We start from the raw sequence: 19,312 nt of genomic DNA, 5'->3' as shown, positions 1-19,312 counted from the left end.
GCAGACGGAGGGCAGACGGAGGGCAGCCAGGGTGGGCCAGGACGGGTCTTTATTTGAGTTTGGGCATGATGCGGATGAAGAGGATCATGCTGATGAAGATGAAGCAGACCACGATGAGCATGGCCCAGAGCAGCCAGTTGACCGACTTCTGCGCGTGCTGCTCCAGCCGCTCCGATTCCGTCTTCAGCTTCTCCAGGTTCTGGTCAGCCATCTTGAGGGAGTGTGACAGGGTCTGTGGGTGAGGTGGGGAGCGTGTCAACAGCCCTGCGGCCTCCAAGTGTGGCCTCTCCCTGCCACCCAGGGGGGCAAGACTGCTCTCTAGGCCCTTGCTGGTACTGCGCCCTCTGCTGGGTATTCCACCTTTGCCTTCTATCAAACTTCTATCATCCAACAAAGCCCTGGCCACAATGCCCCTAGGCTGGGAAGCCTTCCTGGATGTCCCAGGGCAGAGGCTGGAAAGTTCCCACAGTCCTCACACCTGGTTGTCCTTCTTAATGACGCTCTGCGCGGCCAGCGTGTTGGTCTTGAGGCTCCGGGCCAGGCCCAGCATCTCCTCCGCCAGCTTCTCCTGGAGGTTCTGATGTCGCTGCAGGACGAGGTCTAGCTCGGCGGCCGACTGTTTCTCATCCCCTGGTCTGGGCCCTGCCGCCCCGCTGACCTCATACATGGGGGGACAGGTGGGCATGAGATGGGGTGGGGGAGGGGAAGAGACCAACATGTTCCCAAGGAACCCAGAGATTACAGCTCTAGCCACGGCCCTGCTTGGGGCTCCGTTTCCCCTTCTTTACTTTGGCTTTTAGGAAGAGCATCCCCCGAAGTGGCTTTTGCTCGGTGGCTTGGATGCTTGTGGGGGCCCTCATGGTTAGGTGCCTCAGTGGCCCAAGGTTTGTCCAGCTGCACCTTCCCCCCAACCCAAAGGCTGAAGACACTCACGTTCTCTTCCTCAGATCCAGCTGGGGATCTGGAAGTGAAAAAAGGCAAAGCAGGAAGAAGAAGAGAATTGGTTTCCTGTTTTCTGGCTTCCTAATCATTGCCTGCGATGTGTCTGCTACTCATAATATCATTTCCCATCTAGTCAGCTGCCCAGTGAGCTCCTGATCATGCTTCAAAGCCCTAGCTCAAAAGCCCTCTCTCTCAAGAAGTTTTCCTCACCCCTATCTGGGCTCCCCCGGGCCCCAGGTCCTTTCTGCTGGCCTAACCTTGGCCCTGTGGCCTGGGAGTACCCAGCTTTATTTCCTCTGGGGACCAGCCCCTTTGTCCTGGCACCCTCATCAGGCATAACTAGGTGACACCCCTGGGGCTATGCTCCCTGGGCTGTGGAAGATCCTGGGGGAGCCAGGTGAAGGCTATGAGGCAGCGTGACAGTTAAGCTTCAAGTCCTGTTTCACTCAGGGCGACTCACCTCCAGCAGAGTCCTATGGGAAAAAGAGAGAGGCATTAAGTCACCTACCTTGTCCTGTCCCCCCAAACTGTCCTTTCTGCTCTCAGAACCCCCCCACCCCAACACACACTCAGTCAGGGCCCCGGGCAAGTCCTATGACCTCTGGGCCTCAGTTTCTTCATATTTTGAAGAGTTTACCCGATCCACATAAAATGCTTAAAAAGACACTTGTCATCTCATTTTACAGATGGAAAAACTTGTCTATTTGTGGCAAAATGAGATAAAGTCATCTATCTGTGGCAAACTCGCCTATCTGTTGCTCTGGGCCAACTCTGGGGCTTAACTAGATATGTGCCATTTTCGCCTTGGACCAAACTCCTATACATTCAGCAAATTCCTGGCTTGGCCTTTCTGTTGGGAAGCCAACTGATGGCCCAGGGCAGAGGCTGTTGGGCCCCCTGGGGTCCCTGCACCTGCCAGCATTTGTTGCTCTGGCCACACCTACGCATGAAACTGTCCCGACCAAAGGGTTCCCAGGGACCAGGGAGGAAGCCCTACCGTGCCTAGAAGCTCACTCCTCATTTCGCTGGTGTACCGAGCCCGAGACTGCAGATGCACGGTCTTCGTGGCAGGCACACGCTCCTTGGCTGTGGTGGGTACACGGCCAGGGGCCAGAAACTGGTTGGCTAGTGCCTTCTCTGAGGCGGAGGTCTGCAGGAGAGGGAAAAGGGGTCACCAAAGGGGCAGGTCCTGGGCAGGTGAGTGTGATGAGGGCTGAGGAAGTCGAGCACCCCGGCTCACCAGCTTCTCTGCCTGCAGCATCCCCTTCAGGAAATCTACCTTGCGGGAATATTCATTGATCACCTCGGAGGCTGGTTTGCTGGAAGGCGAGAAGAGGAAAAAGAAAACCTGCCCACTGTCCCTAGCGGGAAGGGTCTCAGCAGGAGCTGGAGCACAGGGATTCCCCAACAGGAACCGGCCCTGGCCCCGACTCCCATCCCAGCTTTGAAGCCCCAGTAGTGCCTGCTCTCACCTTGCCTGGGCTTTCAAGGCCTGCAGCATGTCCTCGAGGGCTCCCACGTACTAGGGAAGGAAAGTGGGGGTGTAAGCCTGGTTTGCCACACCCTCCCACTCCTCCCTGTCCTGCTCAAAGTGGGGGTGGGGGTAAGGGGTGGGGGCGTCGGGGCCAACAAGGGGCGGGGCCAGGACGGGGGCTGGGCTGAAAGGGGAGGGGCCACGTGCCAGGGGGCGGGGCTAGCTGAACTCGAGGGAATGGGGCGGGAGCCGCAGGTGGACGTGGCGGAGCCGGCCGGAAGGGGCGTGGTCAGAGCGGCTGTTAGGTCTGGGGCGTAGGGCCCTGTGGCCGTTAGCCTCTGACGCCGCAGTCCGTGAGTGGGGCTTTGCTTGACAGTACAGATTTCCCTCACCTTCTCCAGACGCCACTCGTCCGGGTCCCGTTTCTCCGCTGCCATCGCCTCGCAGCGGCACAGCAACCGTACTAGGTTCAGCTCCAGCCTCGACGCTGCCATCATCTCTCGGCGGTATCCTGCCCCTTCCGCCGGCGCCATCTTGGAGAGGGGCGGAAGTGTCCTCATTTGGGCTTCTTCCGGGCGCGTCCGCCACTCATTCGCTGTTGCATCTTTGGGGCGGAACTAATGTTTTGTTTCAAGGAGAGGCAGTAGCCTGTCTGTATTCACTCAGGGCTGAATCGCGTTTTCCCCCCTCAAGCGTCTTAACCCTTCCTGAAGGGTTAAAAGGACCGGTCCTTCGATGTCAGGCCCATGTGCAGTATGTCCTCTGTCTATTCCTTTCCTCCTACTCAAAATCCTCCCCCACGCCCACTCCTGCTTGGGTTCTTTCCCACGCTGAATTCTTCCGTATCCAGGCAGCCTTCCCCCGTTCTTCCCGGGGTACGGGCCTGGGACTAAGGAACCCAAGGCTTAGGGGCCCCTCCAGAGTTTGTGGTTATAAGCTTCCGGGTCTGACTCTGACTCCACCCCCCGCAGTGGCCCTGAGGAAGTTTAACTTTTCTGGGCCCGGTTCCTCCTTTGGGAAACGGGTGGTGTGACAAAGCCTGCCTCAAGGAGGGACATTAGCTAGCTCTGGGGGTAGGAGGTGGGGCAGGATCACCCTTAACACCCAGACCCCCATGGAGAGAACCCCCCCCCCCCGAGTCCCCAGGCAGTCAAGGCCCATCCTGTGACACCCCCCCACCGGCCCATATGCCTGCGGAGGACTGGGTAAGGATTGGAGCTTCGGAGGGACTGGGAGGGACTGGAGTGTGGCATGCGGCACTCACCCCTCTTCCCACCCCTTGAGTCACCTGTATCCTGGCCACACAAGTGGGCCTGGTGCCTTGCAAAATACTACGTGGATGAAGGGGGCAGTAGAGGCAGATGGCGGCAGGCTCTGAATCCCAGCCCTACCCCATCCCAAATGCGTGGCCTCCAACAAGCCTCCCAGCTCTCCCTCATGTGCCCTCTGGACTAGGGTTCTTCGCTGTCCCTGCACCCCAGCCCCACGGGCCCCACCTGCCAGCAGGTTCCCACAACTGCCCATCTGATTGCAGCCTGGGAGCTGGTCTGAGAGGGGATGGTGGGGGTGTGTGGATTCTGGCTCTGTTGGGCCCACCAGGAGCTGATCCCTTCATAGGGAGATGGCCCTTGTAGCTGACATTTAAGCCCTAGCTGGGGAGAGGCTGGGTGCTAAAACAGGGCAACAGGAGGCAGCTCCCAGGACAACAGCCTCTTTGCCACCCCCCCCCCCGCCATCTCTAGATCAATGAATAAGCACCTCCAGCAAGAACACCACCCTAGTGTGAGGAGTTCATGTGAAATTCCAACAGCAGCGTTTGCTAGAGGATCAACGCAGGTCCTCCCTGACAAGGGGCACAGCACCACCCCACCCCTCTTGGCTAATGCCACTGGGTGGACCCCCACCTGCCAGCCTCTCCTCCTCCAATGAACTCTGAACTCAGTCTGAGCAGGAACTGCACGCAAACACCTTTCAGGCACTTTTTATTTTGCACGGCTTGTGGGGCACCTGGGGCACCTCTCGTCCCAGACCTGTGGCCATGTGTCTGGGGAGTGAGCCAAGCCTGAGAGAGGGGGAGCCCAACTCCAGAGATCCCCAGGCTGTCACCGTTGACCAGGAGGAATGTCCAACCCCAGGCCTTGCCCCACCCCCCGCCTGAGAGTGGTCCTGAGTCGTGGCTCCTGTTGGCCACACAGAGTGGGCAGTGTGCCGAGGGTGGCCTCCTCTGGCCTCCCGAGTCCGGGGCACGGTGGACAGAAGAGTGATAGCCACATTCAAGTCTCCCTGGGATGTGAGGTCTGTGGTGGAGGCTGCAGGTGGAGGCTGCCGACTGAGCCCCTCGTGTCCTGACTCCCGCCACCAGCCTGATCCTCAGAGAGGCTCCAACACTCCTTCAGATGCATGCCAGCTGGCCAAGGGATGCGTCTGAGACACACCTGGGGCAGTCGGGGGCCCCAACGGTCCAAATCTCTTGTGCGAGGCCCCAGTCCTCAGACTGTGGGCCCTAGGCCGTCCTCAGGGCGGGTCTGAGCCCCCGACGTGCGGCGGCTATGCAGGCTTTGCTCTGAAGACTCAAGTCCAGGTTATAGGGAGATGTAGGGCGTTAATATAAAAGTTTGTACATACACGTATAAAAAACAATTTGGTCTCTTGTTAAGGCTGTTACAGTTTAAAGTTATGTAAACCACGCACAAAGAAACAGTTACCATATAAAACAAAGAGGGAAGTGGGAGATGCCAGTTGCCAGGCCGCCCACCATGATTTGGTGCTCTGGGTGGGCGCATCTATGTGGCGTGGGGGCTCAGCAAGGGCGGCCGGGCATTGGCTGGCCTCTCCCTGCTTGGACTCTGCACTTGGGGCTGGTGCCCACCTCACATTGTCTTGGAGCTTTTCATTCGGGATCCTTCTCAGCCAAACGCTGGCTCTGCAGCTCAGTGCCCAGCTCTGGCACCGGCTGGTCCTCAGACTCGCGGGGACTCCGGCACTGTGGGCCCTCAGCCGTTGGCCTGGCCCGAGGTGGGGGGCAGGCAGTAGGTCGGGGGGTCTGAGTACCTCCGCTTGGCCCCAGGAGGCTGGTCGTCCTCATCCAGGGGCTCCCGTGTGCCCTGCACGGGCAGGTGAGCGCTGGGTGTGATATACACAGAGTGTACCTGGTCCGGGCGGCGGGCAGGCGGCTCTCGGCGCCTCACTGGGGCAGCAGCCTCCTGGGCACCCGGTGCCCGGCTGGGGAGGTGGGAGGGCAGGCCGGGTGGGAGCTTGATGTTGGTTGTGGGCATGATGGGGGTCCGCCGGGGGGTCTTCACTCTGACCGTCACGAAGGACGACGGCCTTCGTCGTGGAGGGGCGGCTGCCACGGGGAGGGGGCTCAGGGCGGGCGCGCCGGGGCTGGGGAGAGCAGGCGCGGGGGGCCCTTTTGAGAGACAGATGGCAGGGTTACTGCAGCTTCGGGGCCAGTAGATGGACCCTTGCCCCCGGGCCTGCCGGTGGTGGACATGGGAAGGAGAAAAGCAGACGCGGCCTTAATACTGACCTTCTGAGGCCCCCCGCCCGGCCCGCTCTTCCAACAGGCTCTCGGTGCTGGCCGACGTTTCTGAGTCCAGGTTTTCCTCATCGGAGCCCCGAGGGTCCAGTTCCGGCAGCCGGTAGGTGATGTCCTCCCTGGGGGGTAGGGGATCATGGTGTCCAAGGCTGTTCCCAGGGTGAAAGACCACCCAACAAGAGTGCCAGGCCAGCAGGGGGCGGAACGGGCCTTCCTGGTCCTGGATGGGAGTCCCTGCCCTCAGCACCCCTGGCACCCATCCCCAAATCACACCTGGCCCAGAGAAACTCCGGGGAGGACTGTGTCAGGCTGCTGAGGGAAGCCGTCCACCTGGCCCTGTACTGAGCTAGTGATAGGCTCCTGCCTCAGAGCCTTTGCAAGCGTTGTTCCCTCTGCCAGAGTGCTCTACCCTGTTCCTAAGACTAGGGTGGCCAAGTGGCCCAGGTCACACCTGTCCTCCTGGCATAATGTTAATGGTGTCCCTACTCACACTCATATGTTGACTGGGTGACAGATTAATTGGTCACCCTAGCTAAAACCAACTAGAAGACAAAGTTTGGGCACTACTCTTCTGCTGACCCCGGTGGTCAAGCAGGGCGTTGAAAGAGAGCCCTAGGCTGCATTTTAGGACAGCAGCTCCCCCATAAGGCAGGGACCGGATGATGGGAATGAGCCTAGCCCGTCAGCCTCCTAATGGCCACATCCGCTATGCAGAGGGGCCTGGGGATGGGGGCCGGATGGCATAGCCCAGGGAGGAAAGGGGACAGAGACACTTGCTTCTCCTCCTTGATGGACTGGATCCGCTCAATGAGGATCTCCTTCTCACGGTCCTCGTCGCCGCTGGGCACTTCCTCTTCCGGCAGCACCCCCAGCTCCTCCGGGCCACCAGCACTGCTCGCCCGGGCCTTGGGGCTCTTGTTCTACGACAGAGAAGCGGCAGGTGTGGCTGGCCCTTCTGGGTGCGTGGGCCTGGTGCTCCCGGGAGGGGAGAGGGTGGTGTGAACAGCTTGGGAGGGGGGGGTTAGTTCTCATGTGGGAGGGTGGGCTTAGTGAGGCTGCTCCCGGGATCACGTGGGGACCGAGTGGCTGGTGCTTGGCTGATTAGTCATCCTCCGCGCAGGTGGTCAGCAGACAGCAGGCCTCCCCCAGCATGCACTTCCAGAAGGTTAGGACATGCTGTCTATCTTATGAGACCATGGGCACGAGGGGAACCCAGCATGCACTGCACCCGGAGACATGCAGGGCGGGCCCACGGAACGTGTACCTACCAGGACCCCCTCATAGGGAGACGAAAACCCCAGTTTGAGAGGCCATGGCTGGGGAAGAGACGAACAGAGGGTGACCACACAGGGCCACGACCACCACATGGGCACTGAGCCACATCGGACTGCGGGGACAAGGACAGGGTCCTCCCATGGGAGCCCAGGACCTGCCCCTGTAAGTCCCCCAGCCCCAGTGCGGGGCCACTTCAGTGGTGGGGATTTTTCCCTGTGGAAGGGGCTGGAGGATGACCCGAACCATCAGTGAGTGGATGACAGGTCCCCTGCTGCCCTTCGAGGGGCAGTCAGCATGAGGCTGAGCGAGGAAGGCGGTCATTTGGCCGATGTGGGGAAACTGGCCCCCGACCATGCTCCCATGAGGCCCTTGGCCAGGCGGCTAGTGGCCAAGAGTATGCAGGGTGTGCAAGGGGTGGAGAAGTGAGACCCCACCCCGCCACCCAAGCCCCGCGCGCTCACAGCGTTCTGTCGCAGGAGGGAGAGCCTGCGGAAGGCAATGCTCTCCGCGGCTTCCAGCTGGCTGATCTCCTCCATCTTCACCTTGTACTTCCGCATCTGTTCCTTGATGAGCATCTCCACGCAGCTGCGGGGAAGGGGACTCAGTGACCGTCCGTGGGCTGGCCGGCGTCAAGGCCTGGCGTCTAGGGAGGCACTGGCTGGAGACCGGGGCCCGGGACAGAGACCCAGGGACCAGGCAGGGTCACAGACACAGCTGTGGGCCGTGGCTCCCATCCCCGTGGCGGTGCACTAGGTGACCTTGTGCAGCTCACTCCACCTTTCTGAGCCTGAGGCCAGGTCTCAACAAGCCTCCCGGTTTGAAGGAGGACGCGCAGCACCGCGGATCAAAGTGAACCAGTCCCTCACAGCCCCCTGCAGGGCGGGGATTACCCCGCGGCACACAGAAGTATGAAGAACAGGGAGGCTGCGTGACCTGTCGCAGGGGCTGCAGGCCACCCACCCCTAGGGCTCCAGGAGGTGCGCCGGGAGCGCTAAGTGTGGGGGGGCAGGCTCCTCAGCCCGGATGGAGAGGCAGTCACAACTCAGGGTTTTCCATCATCACAGCCGCATAAGAAAAAAGGGAGCAAAGAAGGTGCTGGAAGAGGCTGGAAGCAAATCTCTCACTACCCGGGTAGTGTCAGGACCACACAAGAAACAACTTAGGGTGACAGGTTCTTAGTTTTACAACTTGAAGCCTAAACAGTATCCTCTTAGTCACTGACATCTGACGACTTCCGAGTTTTTTGGAAGAACTCTTTGAAAACTTTTGAAGATGGTGCCGGGGGCAGAAGAGACCCTCAGACAGCTGCTTCTTTCCTGACAGCTCTTGCTGCTACCGGAGGCCAAGGACGTCGGGCTTCCCCGCCTGCCCCTCACCCTGCAACTGGACAGGAGGACTTTCTCCTTTCCTCTGTGTTCTTTAGCCTCAAAAGCACTTGGCAGGGTGGCCCTAGCTGCTGGGGGAACTGCGGGGGGGGGGGGGGTGGTGGTGCCCGGCACCTAGCACTCACGTGGTGACCTTGAGGACGTCCTTCATGCTGGTCAGCGGGTCAGAGTTGTCGGGGCAGCGCAGGAGGCAGGGTGCGAAGATGATGGCTAGAGCGCTGGGCGACATGCGGTTCACGTCCTCCAGCAGGGCCACCCTGCGTGGTGAGCGGCAGTTAGGGGTGGCCAGGGAAGCCCCCGGACCCGAGGCCGGAGCCCTGGGGTTGCCGCGGGAACGGGGCCGCCGTGGGAACGGGGCCGCCGCACCCTGGAGGTGGGCAGGGGTGGAGAGGCATCACCATAGAAGAGCCTCCCAGACCCCCGAACATAGGCCCAGGTCTTGGGGCAGAACCACCAGAGAACGCCGGCCCCAGGCACACCGCGGCGGGGCTCCGGATGGGGACCCCCACCCCGCAGACAGCAGGCAGCAGGCACTTGCTTGACGAGGTGGAAGATGAGCCGCTCCAGCGAGTTGTGGTTGGCCTCGGGCAGGTGCTCCAGCACGGCGTAGATGGCGGCCAGCTGCTCCTGCTTCTCCGGCAGCTCTAGGAGGGCCCAGGCCGTCAGCTCCCTGAGGCCTGGCCCGGACGCGTTCCCGGGCTGTAGGGGAGCCTCCCGCTGCGTGCGGGCTGGGACGGGTGCGTGGCAAGCTGCAGGGCCACGGAGGGGGGGGGTCCCGGCCCAGCCCTCAGCTAGGCACCTGCGCCAGGCCAGCTGCTCCGAGCCTTGGTTTCTCAGCTCTGCCTTCCCGACTGGCCACAGTGAGCGCTCGTGGCTCCGACCCCCACCGTGGCCATCCGCCTGCCCTCCCTGCTGCTGCTGTGGGACTCACCTACGGCTCGGAGGAAGTCGCCGTACTGGGCGAAAGTCATGAGCGGCTCCGGCAGCTCTCGGAGCCACTGCTTGAGCACACCGGTGATGGCATGGATGGGGAAATTCTCCAGCTTGACGGCTGCGGGGTCTGCGGGGAGGCCGGGCGGGGGGGGGGCAGGTGAATGCAGGCAGGAGGGCAGTGCCTGAGCCCCCCGCCCCGCCCCCGGTGTCCACCTGCCCCCGACACCCACCTGTCTGCAGTGCCTGTCGTAGCTCCCGTGTGCGGTTGGCAGCGCCTGACTTGCGGTAGAGGCCTTCGGTGTACAGGCCGTGCATCTCCACATGTTCCAGAAGCTTCTCCAGCACAATGGGCACGGAGACCTTGTCATTGGTCAGGCTGTCCACGCACACACCAAAGTGGCCTGGCTCGGCACCCGGCTCGCTCTGTAACACCAGAGGTGGGGGTTAGGTCTGTGTGGGCTCCCTCCCTCCCTGCCCCTCACCCGCCCTACAGGCTGCTGGGGGTGCCCAGCTGGGGAGGTGAGCTCCCTGGCCGCTAGGCAGGGGCTCCCCCTGTGGAGCAGCCACAGCTCCCTCAGGGCAGTCGGTCCTGCTCCTGCTGCAGCCCCAGGGCTTGGGACCCGGCCTCCCTTGTGCACAGAGCTGGAGGCTTCCCTCCACCTGGAGGAGGGAGGAGCAGGCCTGGGGGTTGGAGATGCACACCTAAGCCCAGCCCTGCCTCGGGGACCTCAAGGGGCTCTGACAGAACCGGGGCGTGCTCTGCTCTGGACCAGCCCTCCTGTCGGCTCCCTGCTCCTACCTGACACCCAGCCTTGGCCTGGCACCAAGCACACCTTCTCCTCCCCATCCCTTGGGATGGCCTTCCCAGGTGTTCTGGAAAGTTCCTGGCCCTGGGGGCTGCTCACCTTGCTTCCGCATGTGTAGGAGCAGTAGGTCTGAATCTTGTGTACACACTTCTTGTGGCAGGTCATCTTGCACACTAGAAGGTCATGGGGGGGAGGTCACAGATGGTGCATCGAGGGCCCCAGGTTCCCATGGACAGGCTTCTGAACTTGAGACATACGAATTTCTGCCCCAATTCCCAGGCAAGGAAGCCATGTGGGCAGATGCTCACAGCTGGTGACAGTTAGTGGTGACAGACAGCCTGGCCAATGGGACAGGAGCAGGGATTGGGGGGGGCCATCCTTGAGAGAGAAAGCCATCTGAGACCAAAAATGAGGGGGCACCGTCCCTGTCTCAGGACGGTGACAACTGTCTGAGTACTGGTGACAGACATAGGGGGATACACAGGGACTGAGGAGACAGGAGGCCCTGGGCGGAAGAGAGGCCCGGCTGATCACGGCAGGAGCCCATAACCGCCAGAGACCCGACTGACTGCGCCCAGGGCCAGACCCTCCTGGCAGCTGGGTCAGCTGGGGCTGCGTCTGTGTCTCAGGGGTCCCCTGGGGCTGACTGGCCTTGCCTGCCACATGGGGGAGGGACTGAGGGGGTCTAGGGAGGTGCTGGCTGTTCAGGTAGCAGGAGCAGCGTGCACGTAAGCTGGGAGGTAGGACATGGGGTAATCTGCTGAGGTGGGTGTGTGGAGGGCAGGGTGCAGAGGTGGGTGGGGGCCTCAGGGTGACTGGGAGGACTGAGTGGGTGAGGCGTGGCCAGGGCAGTGTTCCAGAAAGTTTCACCCCATGGCTTGAGTGAAGACCCTGGTGCACACTCAGGGGTTGGGGATGTGGTGGGGGCTGAGGGGGTGTCGTGGAGCATCAGGGGGCATGGTGGGAGGGTCAGGAGGTTTGGTGGAGGGTTGGGGGGGTAAGGAGCACTCACCGCTGCAGAGCAGGGCCTTGTCCATGAGCCAGATGTAGGAGAGGCACTGCTCGCACGACTGCGGGATGCTCACCTGGTAGCTGACGAACACGTGCCCGTTGTGCTGCTGGACCTGGGGGGCCACGGGGGAGGGCGCTCAGCGGCGAGGGGAAACCCTCCACACTCTCACCGTGAGGCTGCCCAGCCTGAACGCGGCGTGTGGCACCTCAGGGCCGAGGTTCATGTTCACGACCAGGGTCCCCTAGGGCGGGGCGGGAAAACACGCTCACACACGCTCGCACGCGCCCAAATACTCACGGCGCGATCCTGCTTCCGCTTCTTCTTCTGCGCTTTGCTCTGCTGTGAGGGAGCACACAGGCGGAGCCAGTGAGGGCCCCGGGAACACCTCCACCTCCCGCTGCCCGCCGCCCCCACTGTCCCCGAAGTGGCACCACCAACCTTGGGCGGCTCGAAGTCATTCTTGGTGTGCCCGCGGGTGAACTCGTCGAGCAGCGACTGGAAGAGGTTGAGGACCAGGTTGGTGTCCTTTTCCCCGCGCTCGGCCGCCAGGTTGTTCACGACAATCTGGTAGTTCTCCATCAGGTCCTTGTAGCCGACGTGGATCTTCCCGTTCTGCGGGGATGCAGGTGTGACCCCCATGGGACAGACAGATGGGGGTGCCCTGGCAAGGGCATGGGGGTCCCCACAGGGGTCCTCCCCAGGGCTGGGGGCTGCACGTACGGGGACGGAGTACATGGTTTTGAGGTTGCTCCTGAACTTCTCGGTGGCTTCTATGAACAAGCTCTCGATGGGAGTCTTCTGAGAACGCAGGTCGTTTATCTGGAGAAGGAGAGAGACATGCCCTGACCCGGAGTTACCTCAGGCTTGGCATCTGATTGCCGGCTGCTCTGCTCTGTCCCAAGTCCTTCCCTGGCTCCTCTGGGATCCCAAGAAAAAATTCCAGGCCCTCTTGCTAATCCTGGTCTTTCCAATCCCTTCAGTCCAGGTTTAAACTAAACACCCAAACATTTGGGGCTGGATTACACTGGGGGTGTGGAACAGCACTCCTGGCCCCCACCCACCCGATGCCAGCAGCACTCCCCAGTCATGATAACCAAAAACATCTGCAGATGTAGCCATCGGCCCCCTGGGACACAACCGTCCCTGAGGCCCCTCCTGCCACCACACACAGCCATGCCCCAAATGCGTGCGTGGTGACCGATTCGCCTCCGCTGTATACACTAAGTGCTCAGTCAGCATCTGCCCTGACAGTCTATGCGTTTTGTAAAAGTGTATTCTAAACAAAATGAGTTCACGGCCAGGGCTGAGCCACAGCGAGGCTGCAGGACCGCGGAGTCACCCAGTGGGACTCAGCTGTGGCCGGTGCCCTCCTAGTTCCAGGTACTTCCATTTCCGTCCGTGTGAGAGAAAACAGGCTCCCAAGGGCGCTGGGAGACGACACACAGAGTGTCTTCAAACAGCAGATGCTGAACTTCCCTGGCAGGTACTGCCGGATCGAGTGCATCTGCCTCGTGCCCAACCTGCACGCACAGGTGCGGCGGATGATGCCGGCCCAGGCCACAACCCCTTGCCTGAGGCCCCTGGGACAGGCGTGTCCCAGAATCAGGTACCCCGGATGTAACACTGTTCCACAAGTTCTGCGCAGCCCCTGTAATCAGACGCGCTGACTTTTTTTTTTTTTTTCAAAGTAAGCTGTACACCCAACAAGGGGCTTGAACTCACGACCCTGAGATCAAGAGTCACATGCTCTACCGACTGAGCCAGCCAGGCGTCCCAAGACACCACTGCCTTTTCACATGAAATGTAAATATCCACGGTGAGCAACATGAAGGTAGCGTATAAACATTCTCTCGTGAGTCCAGGTGGAAGTTTGCAGTAAAAGAGCCAAGGTCAACTGCTTTCTGGAACCTTCTGTGTTGGAATGGTGCCGCTGGATCTTCTGTTCCTGGCACACTAAAGGCCTTGGTGTGGCAGCTCCGAGAGTACCGGGTGGTGACAACTCTCCTGGGGAGGCCTAGGTCTGACCCCGCGTATGCCCCCAACCCCATAGTTGCCCCAGGACGACCCACCTTGTTGAGCAGGAACTCATCCAGATACTTGAGCTCGTTGGCGTTCGTGATCTTGCGGAACACTGATTCTCGCCACTTCTCTGACACTGTGATTTTGCCGATCTTGAGGTTTCGGTTCTTCTTCCCTTTGCCTCCTGGCTCCTTGGCGTGCTTCTCGCCTGCTGGGTGGCGGTGCTGGTGGCTGGAGGAGGCTGGAGGGAGAAGGAGCAGCTGGTGAGCTGGGTTCCGGGAGAAGCAGGGTCCCACACGCAGACAAGCAGGACCCTGCCCTGTTGCAAGCTGGGGTCTGCAGTCAGAAAGCACCCTGGGGTTGGTGGGGGGGGGGGCGATCCAGGACCAGCCCCGAAGCTCTGTGCCCAGTACATGTCCCTAGGGACCCTGGTGGCTCTGCCCTCCATCCCTGAGGCCGCCAGCGACCAACCTTCTAGATTCTTTTTTGTGGTGGTGGCTTCTACCACAGTGTGCCCGGGCACTGTGTTCTCGGTTTCCTCCACCCCCTCCAGGCTGGACTTTTTATCCTTATTCTTATGCAAGAAAAGTCTTTTAAAAGTGGATCTGTAGGAGAAAGTAAGGAGTTTCGTTTAAGTCTCGAGAAGCACCAACAGAAGCAAGGCTGAAGGAAAGGTCATCTTACTATAAAGAGAAAAATCACCCTTTGCTTGGTTATCCACGGAAGGTGCTACTAAAATTGAGACTGATTTGCGTGAACTGACAGGGGAGTCAGGTGAAAAAGCAGACACAATGCAGACATTACAGCGTGAGCCCATTTTCATATTAAAAAAAAAATGAAACTACCCTCTGCCCCCTTATGTGTGTTTATGGGCCTGAGTTTTAGGAAAGAAAATCAGAAAGAATGAAAAAGTATGCGCCGAGTGGTGTGCCCCATGGAAGATGTGTCGGTGTGCTCATGTCAGGACCTGTGAGTGTGATCGTACTTGGGAAAAGGGTCTTTGCAGATGGGACTAAGTACTACGTCTCACGCTCCGAATGTCTGTCTCCCCCCAAATTTATACGCTGAAGTTGTACCCTCAGTGTGATGGTATTGGGAGGTGATTAGGTCACGAGGGTGGAGCCCCCATAATGGGATGGGTACCCTTACCAAAGGGGCCCCGGGGAGCCCCCTGGCCCTTCCTGCCACGTGGTGCCCCAGTGAGAAGGTGCCATCCATGAACCAGGAAGTGGCCCCCAGCACATACTGGTGCCTTGACCTTGAACTTGCCCCCAGAAGATATGTCTAGAGTTTAAGCCACTTCGTCTGTGGTGGTTTTGTGCCAGTAGCCCAAATGGACTAAGGCCTCAAGATGAGGTCATCTTGGATGACCCAGACGGGCCTTACGTCCAGGGACCAGCACCCTTATGAGACAGAAAGAGAAAACACAGAGGAGAGAGGAAGGTCCTGTGAAGACGCAGGTGGAGATCGAGGGTGGTGCAGCCACAAGCCGAGGATGCCTGGAGCCCCCCAGAAGCGGAAGCAGCGAGGAGCGCCCTTCCCTAGAGCTTCCGGCGGGGCGGCCCTGCCAACACCCTCATTTTGGACTCCTGTCCGCCAGGACTGTGAGCAGGGAATTCCAGCTGTTGGAAGCCCCCTGGTTTGAGGTGCTTCGTTTTGGTGGTGGGGTGTCCCCGCAGTGGTGGGCACTCTGTGAGCCCGTTCTAGACCTTCCTCAGCCTCCTGTCCCTGCATTCAGATTAAAGCTCCCCTGTCCCATGGCCCATCCTCTCTGCTCCTGTGATGGAACCATCTAGAGCACTTCTGCAGGGGCTTTCTGGGGCCAGAGCCTTGGCCCAATTTCTTCTCTCCAGGGACCCAGGAGGGGCCCCGGAGGTAGGGGGAGCCGGGAGCTAGTTCTGATGGATAAAAAGCCAAACGGAGACTGTCTATCTGTGGACCCAGAGGAGGTGACCCAGATTGGCTCTAGGCTGCAGTGGGAATCATGACGCTGGCATGAGGCCACAGTAGCACGAGGAGGTGACGACCGGGGCTCTGTGAGGGGCCACTTATCCTAGACTGGGAACACCTGCCCAACTGTGCTTCATAAACGCCATCAGTTTAGGAAATGAGACAGCCCTGAGATGTGCGGGTCCTGGCAGGGACCCTGGGCATCCTCTGGTGACCGGAGCCCCCTCCAAAGCTCACACTTACTTAGAGTCGGCCTGGGGGCCTGGGGACAGCCCGGAGTCTGTGCCGACAGATGTGTCGCCTGACTTCTTCTTCTGGACGGCCAGCTTCTTGGTGCTGGGCTCCCCGTCCACGGTTTCTAGAGAAGGCTGCAAGGGAACAGGGCTGGGTAAGCAAAGGCAGGCAGGACTCGCTGGAGGGAAAGCAAGGGCGCTCTGCTCACCATGCCGTCCATCCACCAACTTCCCTTCTCTTTTAAGCTGCGCTTTGGGCAGAGCCGGGGCAGCCAGGGTGGGAGCTGCAGCCTGAAGCTTTACCTGCATCTTGGTCTGGGATGGGGACGGGAGGAGCTTGGAGACATCACTCGTGGATAAGGAAATGCGTCGCTCCCTGCGAGATCACAGAAACGTGGCTTTTATTTACAAGAGCAAGTTAGGAGATGTTTTTGGTTGTCCTGACTCGGGTGGGAGGGGCTTGGGCATCTTGTGGGTGGAGAGCAGGGTTACTGCTCCACCCTCCATGGTGCATGGGGACAGCCCACCCCAGAGAACTAGCCGGCCACAGATGTCGTGAGAGGCCGAGAAAGCCCAGCCTGGCAGAAGGCCTGCATCTTCTTCCATCTCTTCTTCCCTCTGGCTAAGCAGGCCTCTGGGAGGAGGGGCTGGGGAACTCGGGGTCACCGGTATGTAGCCAACTAAGGGTCAGGCAGAGTGGGTCAAGAGCTGAACCCCTTCTTCAATTCCTGGGTGAAGGTAATCACCCCTTTTCTCTGATAAGGACACGGAAACCCAGGCAGACCGGGGAGTGGGATGTTGTCCTGACAGGCTGCCTCCCACAAAGCCAGGGGATTTCTGTGTGAACACAGCTCATTATGGGGTGGGGGTCGGGGAGAGGACTCAGGGTCCCAGCTGGCCCCAGGCTCCGTGGCTCCTGGCAGATGCCAAATCTTCACGTTCCCCTGTCCCTCCTTCCTTCCTCCTTCCTCGGGACTCCTACACAGCCGGTGTTGGCTCTCGGGCAGGCACAGAGCTCACGTTTTGGGGACATGTGGCACTGCCTGGGTCCTACTGCTAGGCCTCTGTGCATGCCTCCACGCTGCCCACCCAACTCAGCCTGGCACCCATGGTGTTCAGACAAAGGAGGGCCCGGGGCTTACTCTGTGGGTGTGAGAGTGGCCCGGTGCCGCTCGCTGAGGTCCAGGGACTGGCTCAGCATGGTGCTCGAACCAGGAATAATCAGCTTCTTGCCCCGCCACAGCTCCACGGCGCTGGCCAGCCGCTCAGAGTCTGGGTCCCGGTACCGCTGGATCTGGGTGGAGCCTCCAGGGCTCTCAGGCCTGTCTTGTGCCCTCAGTTCGCCCCCCAGCTTGCCCTTGTCCTTGGGGGTCTCAGGGGTGGTGCTGGGGGCCGGCACACTGACCCTACTGTCCAAGGGTAGGCTGGTTGGCCGTTCCACGTGGCCAGGCGTTAGGTCCCCACCCTGTGGCACCTTCAGGGTTTCTCCAGAGAGCTGGCTGGCCAGCATGGCCTGCAGTGGCTCCTCAGGCTCCTTCTGAGAAGCATTCTCTGTCTCTGTCCCCAAGTCTGAAGGGCTTTTGTCTTCTCTGTTCTCCTTTCTGTCTTCTGGGAGGCTCTCCTCTTGCTCTAGCACAGTCCTTCCAGAAGGTTCTCTGAGAGCGCTCTCTTCCTTGCAGGACTGTATGTGTTTGTTTTGGAGCTTCACGTGCTCCAGCCCCCTCTGCCGCCGTGACTCGCGCTTCTCCCGGCTGCTGGGCACTTTCTCATGACTTTCAGCTGCAGTTTTCTGGGGTGGGAGAGCTTTTTCCGGGCTGGGGACCTCCTTTTCTGGTTGGGAGCGCTCTGCCAGGGGCTCCTCGCTTGGCCACACCTCGGGTTCCAGGGAATGCTCCCTGTCCTCCGATGGTTCTGGGTCCTGCCTGGGCACCTGCTGCTGCTTGGCTGCCTGGCCCGGGCTGCCCTCTGCTGTTTCTTCCCTCACGGCTTGCTGGGCTTCCCTCTCCTCTGCAGCCTTCTGCTTCTCTGCGACCATCTGGCTGAAGCTGGTGTGAGAAGAGTAAAGGGGGCGGGTTCAGGGACAAACGTGCACGTCGTTTCCAGAATCCACCCGGGGTGTCAGGGACCCCCGGGCTGGTGGCCAGGCTCTGCCCCTGCCAAGTGGGGTAACCCTGGCCCTCAGAAAGGCTTCTGGGAAAGGTGGAAATGCCTCAGCTAGGAAAGGGAGCTAGAGGAGGTGGCCCCTTATTGTCACGGCCACCTCTGCCCTGGGTCTTCCTGTTGTGGGGGGGATCTGTTAAGAAACCCCTAAATTCCTTTGGGGTCCCTGGCCGGGTGGATGCCTGAGCTTCATATATAAGCATGGGGTGAGGGGCACCCGCCACGGGCTGGTCTTAGCAGCCTGAACCCTCCACCCCTGAAGCCAGCTGTTTCATCAGCGGGCCCAGGGTGGGTGGAGACAGTGAGGGAGGTCCCTGGCAGGGACCAAGTCCCGCCAACAGTGACCTCGGTCTTCGTCTACAGGTGCTGCCCACCAGCCCTGGAACATCTCTCTGGGGCCGTGTGTGTCCAGGTGGCCAGACTCCTGACAGGCCCTCCCAGATTCCCTCACCTAAAATGAAGTCCTGGTGGCTCCACTGGCCAGGTGGCGTCTCAGGCAGCGTTTGGGTGATGTTCAGGGCCAGGGTGGGGGCTGGGGGAGGGATGGGAGGGGTGGCCTTGCTCTGCTCACCTCTTGCGCTGAAGGTGACCCCGGCAGAGGCTCTGCAGGCGGATAATGCTCTGTCTACGACGCCGGTAGGCCACCCGTTGCCGATAGCCCCTCCACGCAGCCTGGAGGTACACGGCGGCCTGTGTCCTCTCCAGTGCCCGTCGGACGCGGTAGGACCGCCAGCAGGCCTGCGGGTGGAGCGAGCGTTCAGGGACTGCGCAGGACCCAGGCAGGACCCAGAACCATTGCAGGGCCCCTGCGGTACCTGGATGGTGATGGCTGCCTGCCTCATCTGCAGGAAGTGCCGGCGTTCCAGCACCATCCGGAACCAGCTCTGAAGGAGCAAGATCTTCCGCACGACCTCCCGGTGCAGCGTCTCCTGCAGGGCTTGGCGCTCTGTCTCCTTCAGGAAAACCTGGTGGGCGTGGGCACAGGAGGGGTCAGCGCAGCCCCCAGAATCCCTGTGCCCCAGAAATGCGTGAGACCAAGCTGGTGTGCCGACTGACCTGACCAACGGGTTTTAATATGTCGAGAGAATTCTTGTAACATGAATTTAGATCAGGGGCATTTGGTACGTTCACAACATTGTGCAAACATCACCGCCATCGAGCTCCAGAACATTTCCACCCCCATCCCCGTGAGCAGTCACTCCCCCTTCCCTCTCTGCCCCAGCCCCTGGTAACCCCTGATCCGCCTTCTATGGATTTGCCTGTTCCTGGACGTTTCATATACACGGGATCACACGCAAGGTAGGCTTTCATGTCCGTCTTCTCTCACTCAGCGTGTTTTCAAGGCTCATCCGTGACATAGCGTGTAGCAGGGCCACACAATATTTCCTCATATGAATGGCCCACAGTTTTGGAATCCGTTAATCAGCTGATGGACCACACGGGCTGTTTCTACCTGGCTATTGTGACTAGTGCCCCTACGGACATGCGCATGTAAGGATCTGTTTAACCACTTCGTTTTCAGTTCTTTGGGGTCCATACCCAGGAACGGAATTGCTGGGTCACGTGGTAACTCGAGTTTTAGCTT

General features: G+C 60.3%; 2 protein-coding genes across 9 annotated transcripts in view; both read right to left on the bottom strand.

Moving 5' to 3' along the window:
• On the bottom strand, nucleotides 1-2,981 carry USE1 (unconventional SNARE in the ER 1). The gene is made up of 8 exons (XM_026500462.4): nucleotides 2,809-2,981; nucleotides 2,415-2,464; nucleotides 2,183-2,261; nucleotides 1,940-2,092; nucleotides 1,403-1,415; nucleotides 934-961; nucleotides 479-653; nucleotides 1-232 (listed from the first exon to the last, which is right to left on the bottom strand). Exons 1-8 carry the CDS (start codon nucleotides 2,974-2,976, stop codon nucleotides 50-52), a joined length of 849 nt encoding a protein of 282 aa, XP_026356247.3. The 5' UTR covers nucleotides 2,977-2,981; the 3' UTR covers nucleotides 1-49.
• Nucleotides 2,982-4,371: 1,390 nt separating this feature from the next.
• The window catches only part of MYO9B (myosin IXB), an 85,728-nt gene continuing 70,787 nt past the window's right edge, over nucleotides 4,372-19,312 (bottom strand). For 5 of the 8 annotated variants that reach the window (XM_057311618.1, XM_057311625.1, XM_057311622.1 and 2 more), the window contains 21 exons: nucleotides 18,543-18,692; nucleotides 18,299-18,465; nucleotides 16,710-17,612; nucleotides 15,871-15,943; nucleotides 15,578-15,702; nucleotides 13,856-13,989; nucleotides 13,435-13,625; nucleotides 12,086-12,184; nucleotides 11,804-11,977; nucleotides 11,663-11,704; nucleotides 11,366-11,477; nucleotides 10,453-10,526; nucleotides 9,778-9,970; nucleotides 9,546-9,674; nucleotides 9,153-9,258; nucleotides 8,740-8,871; nucleotides 7,691-7,814; nucleotides 7,223-7,270; nucleotides 6,728-6,874; nucleotides 5,946-6,069; nucleotides 4,372-5,825 (listed from right to left, as the gene is read on the bottom strand). In XM_057311618.1, coding sequence (XP_057167601.1) covers nucleotides 5,410-5,825; nucleotides 5,946-6,069; nucleotides 6,728-6,874; nucleotides 7,223-7,270; nucleotides 7,691-7,814; nucleotides 8,740-8,871; nucleotides 9,153-9,258; nucleotides 9,546-9,674; nucleotides 9,778-9,970; nucleotides 10,453-10,526; nucleotides 11,366-11,477; nucleotides 11,663-11,704; nucleotides 11,804-11,977; nucleotides 12,086-12,184; nucleotides 13,435-13,625; nucleotides 13,856-13,989; nucleotides 15,578-15,702; nucleotides 15,871-15,943; nucleotides 16,710-17,612; nucleotides 18,299-18,465; nucleotides 18,543-18,692 — 3,663 coding nt within the window. In that variant the 3' untranslated portion in view covers nucleotides 4,372-5,409. The remainder of the gene's footprint in view (nucleotides 5,826-5,945; nucleotides 6,070-6,727; nucleotides 6,875-7,222; nucleotides 7,271-7,690; nucleotides 7,815-8,739; nucleotides 8,872-9,152; nucleotides 9,259-9,545; nucleotides 9,675-9,777; nucleotides 9,971-10,452; nucleotides 10,527-11,365; nucleotides 11,478-11,662; nucleotides 11,705-11,803; nucleotides 11,978-12,085; nucleotides 12,185-13,434; nucleotides 13,626-13,855; nucleotides 13,990-15,577; nucleotides 15,703-15,870; nucleotides 15,944-16,709; nucleotides 17,613-18,298; nucleotides 18,466-18,542; nucleotides 18,693-19,312) is intronic. The other 3 variants (XM_057311619.1, XM_057311626.1, XM_057311621.1) reach the window with 3 other exon arrangements.

Source organism: Ursus arctos, unplaced genomic scaffold (genome assembly GCF_023065955.2).
Source record: "Ursus arctos isolate Adak ecotype North America unplaced genomic scaffold, UrsArc2.0 scaffold_14, whole genome shotgun sequence".
NCBI lineage: Eukaryota > Metazoa > Chordata > Mammalia > Carnivora > Ursidae > Ursus > Ursus arctos.
The sequence above is the reverse complement of the archived record's forward strand: the minus strand, read 5'-3'. Positions and strand labels throughout refer to the sequence as shown.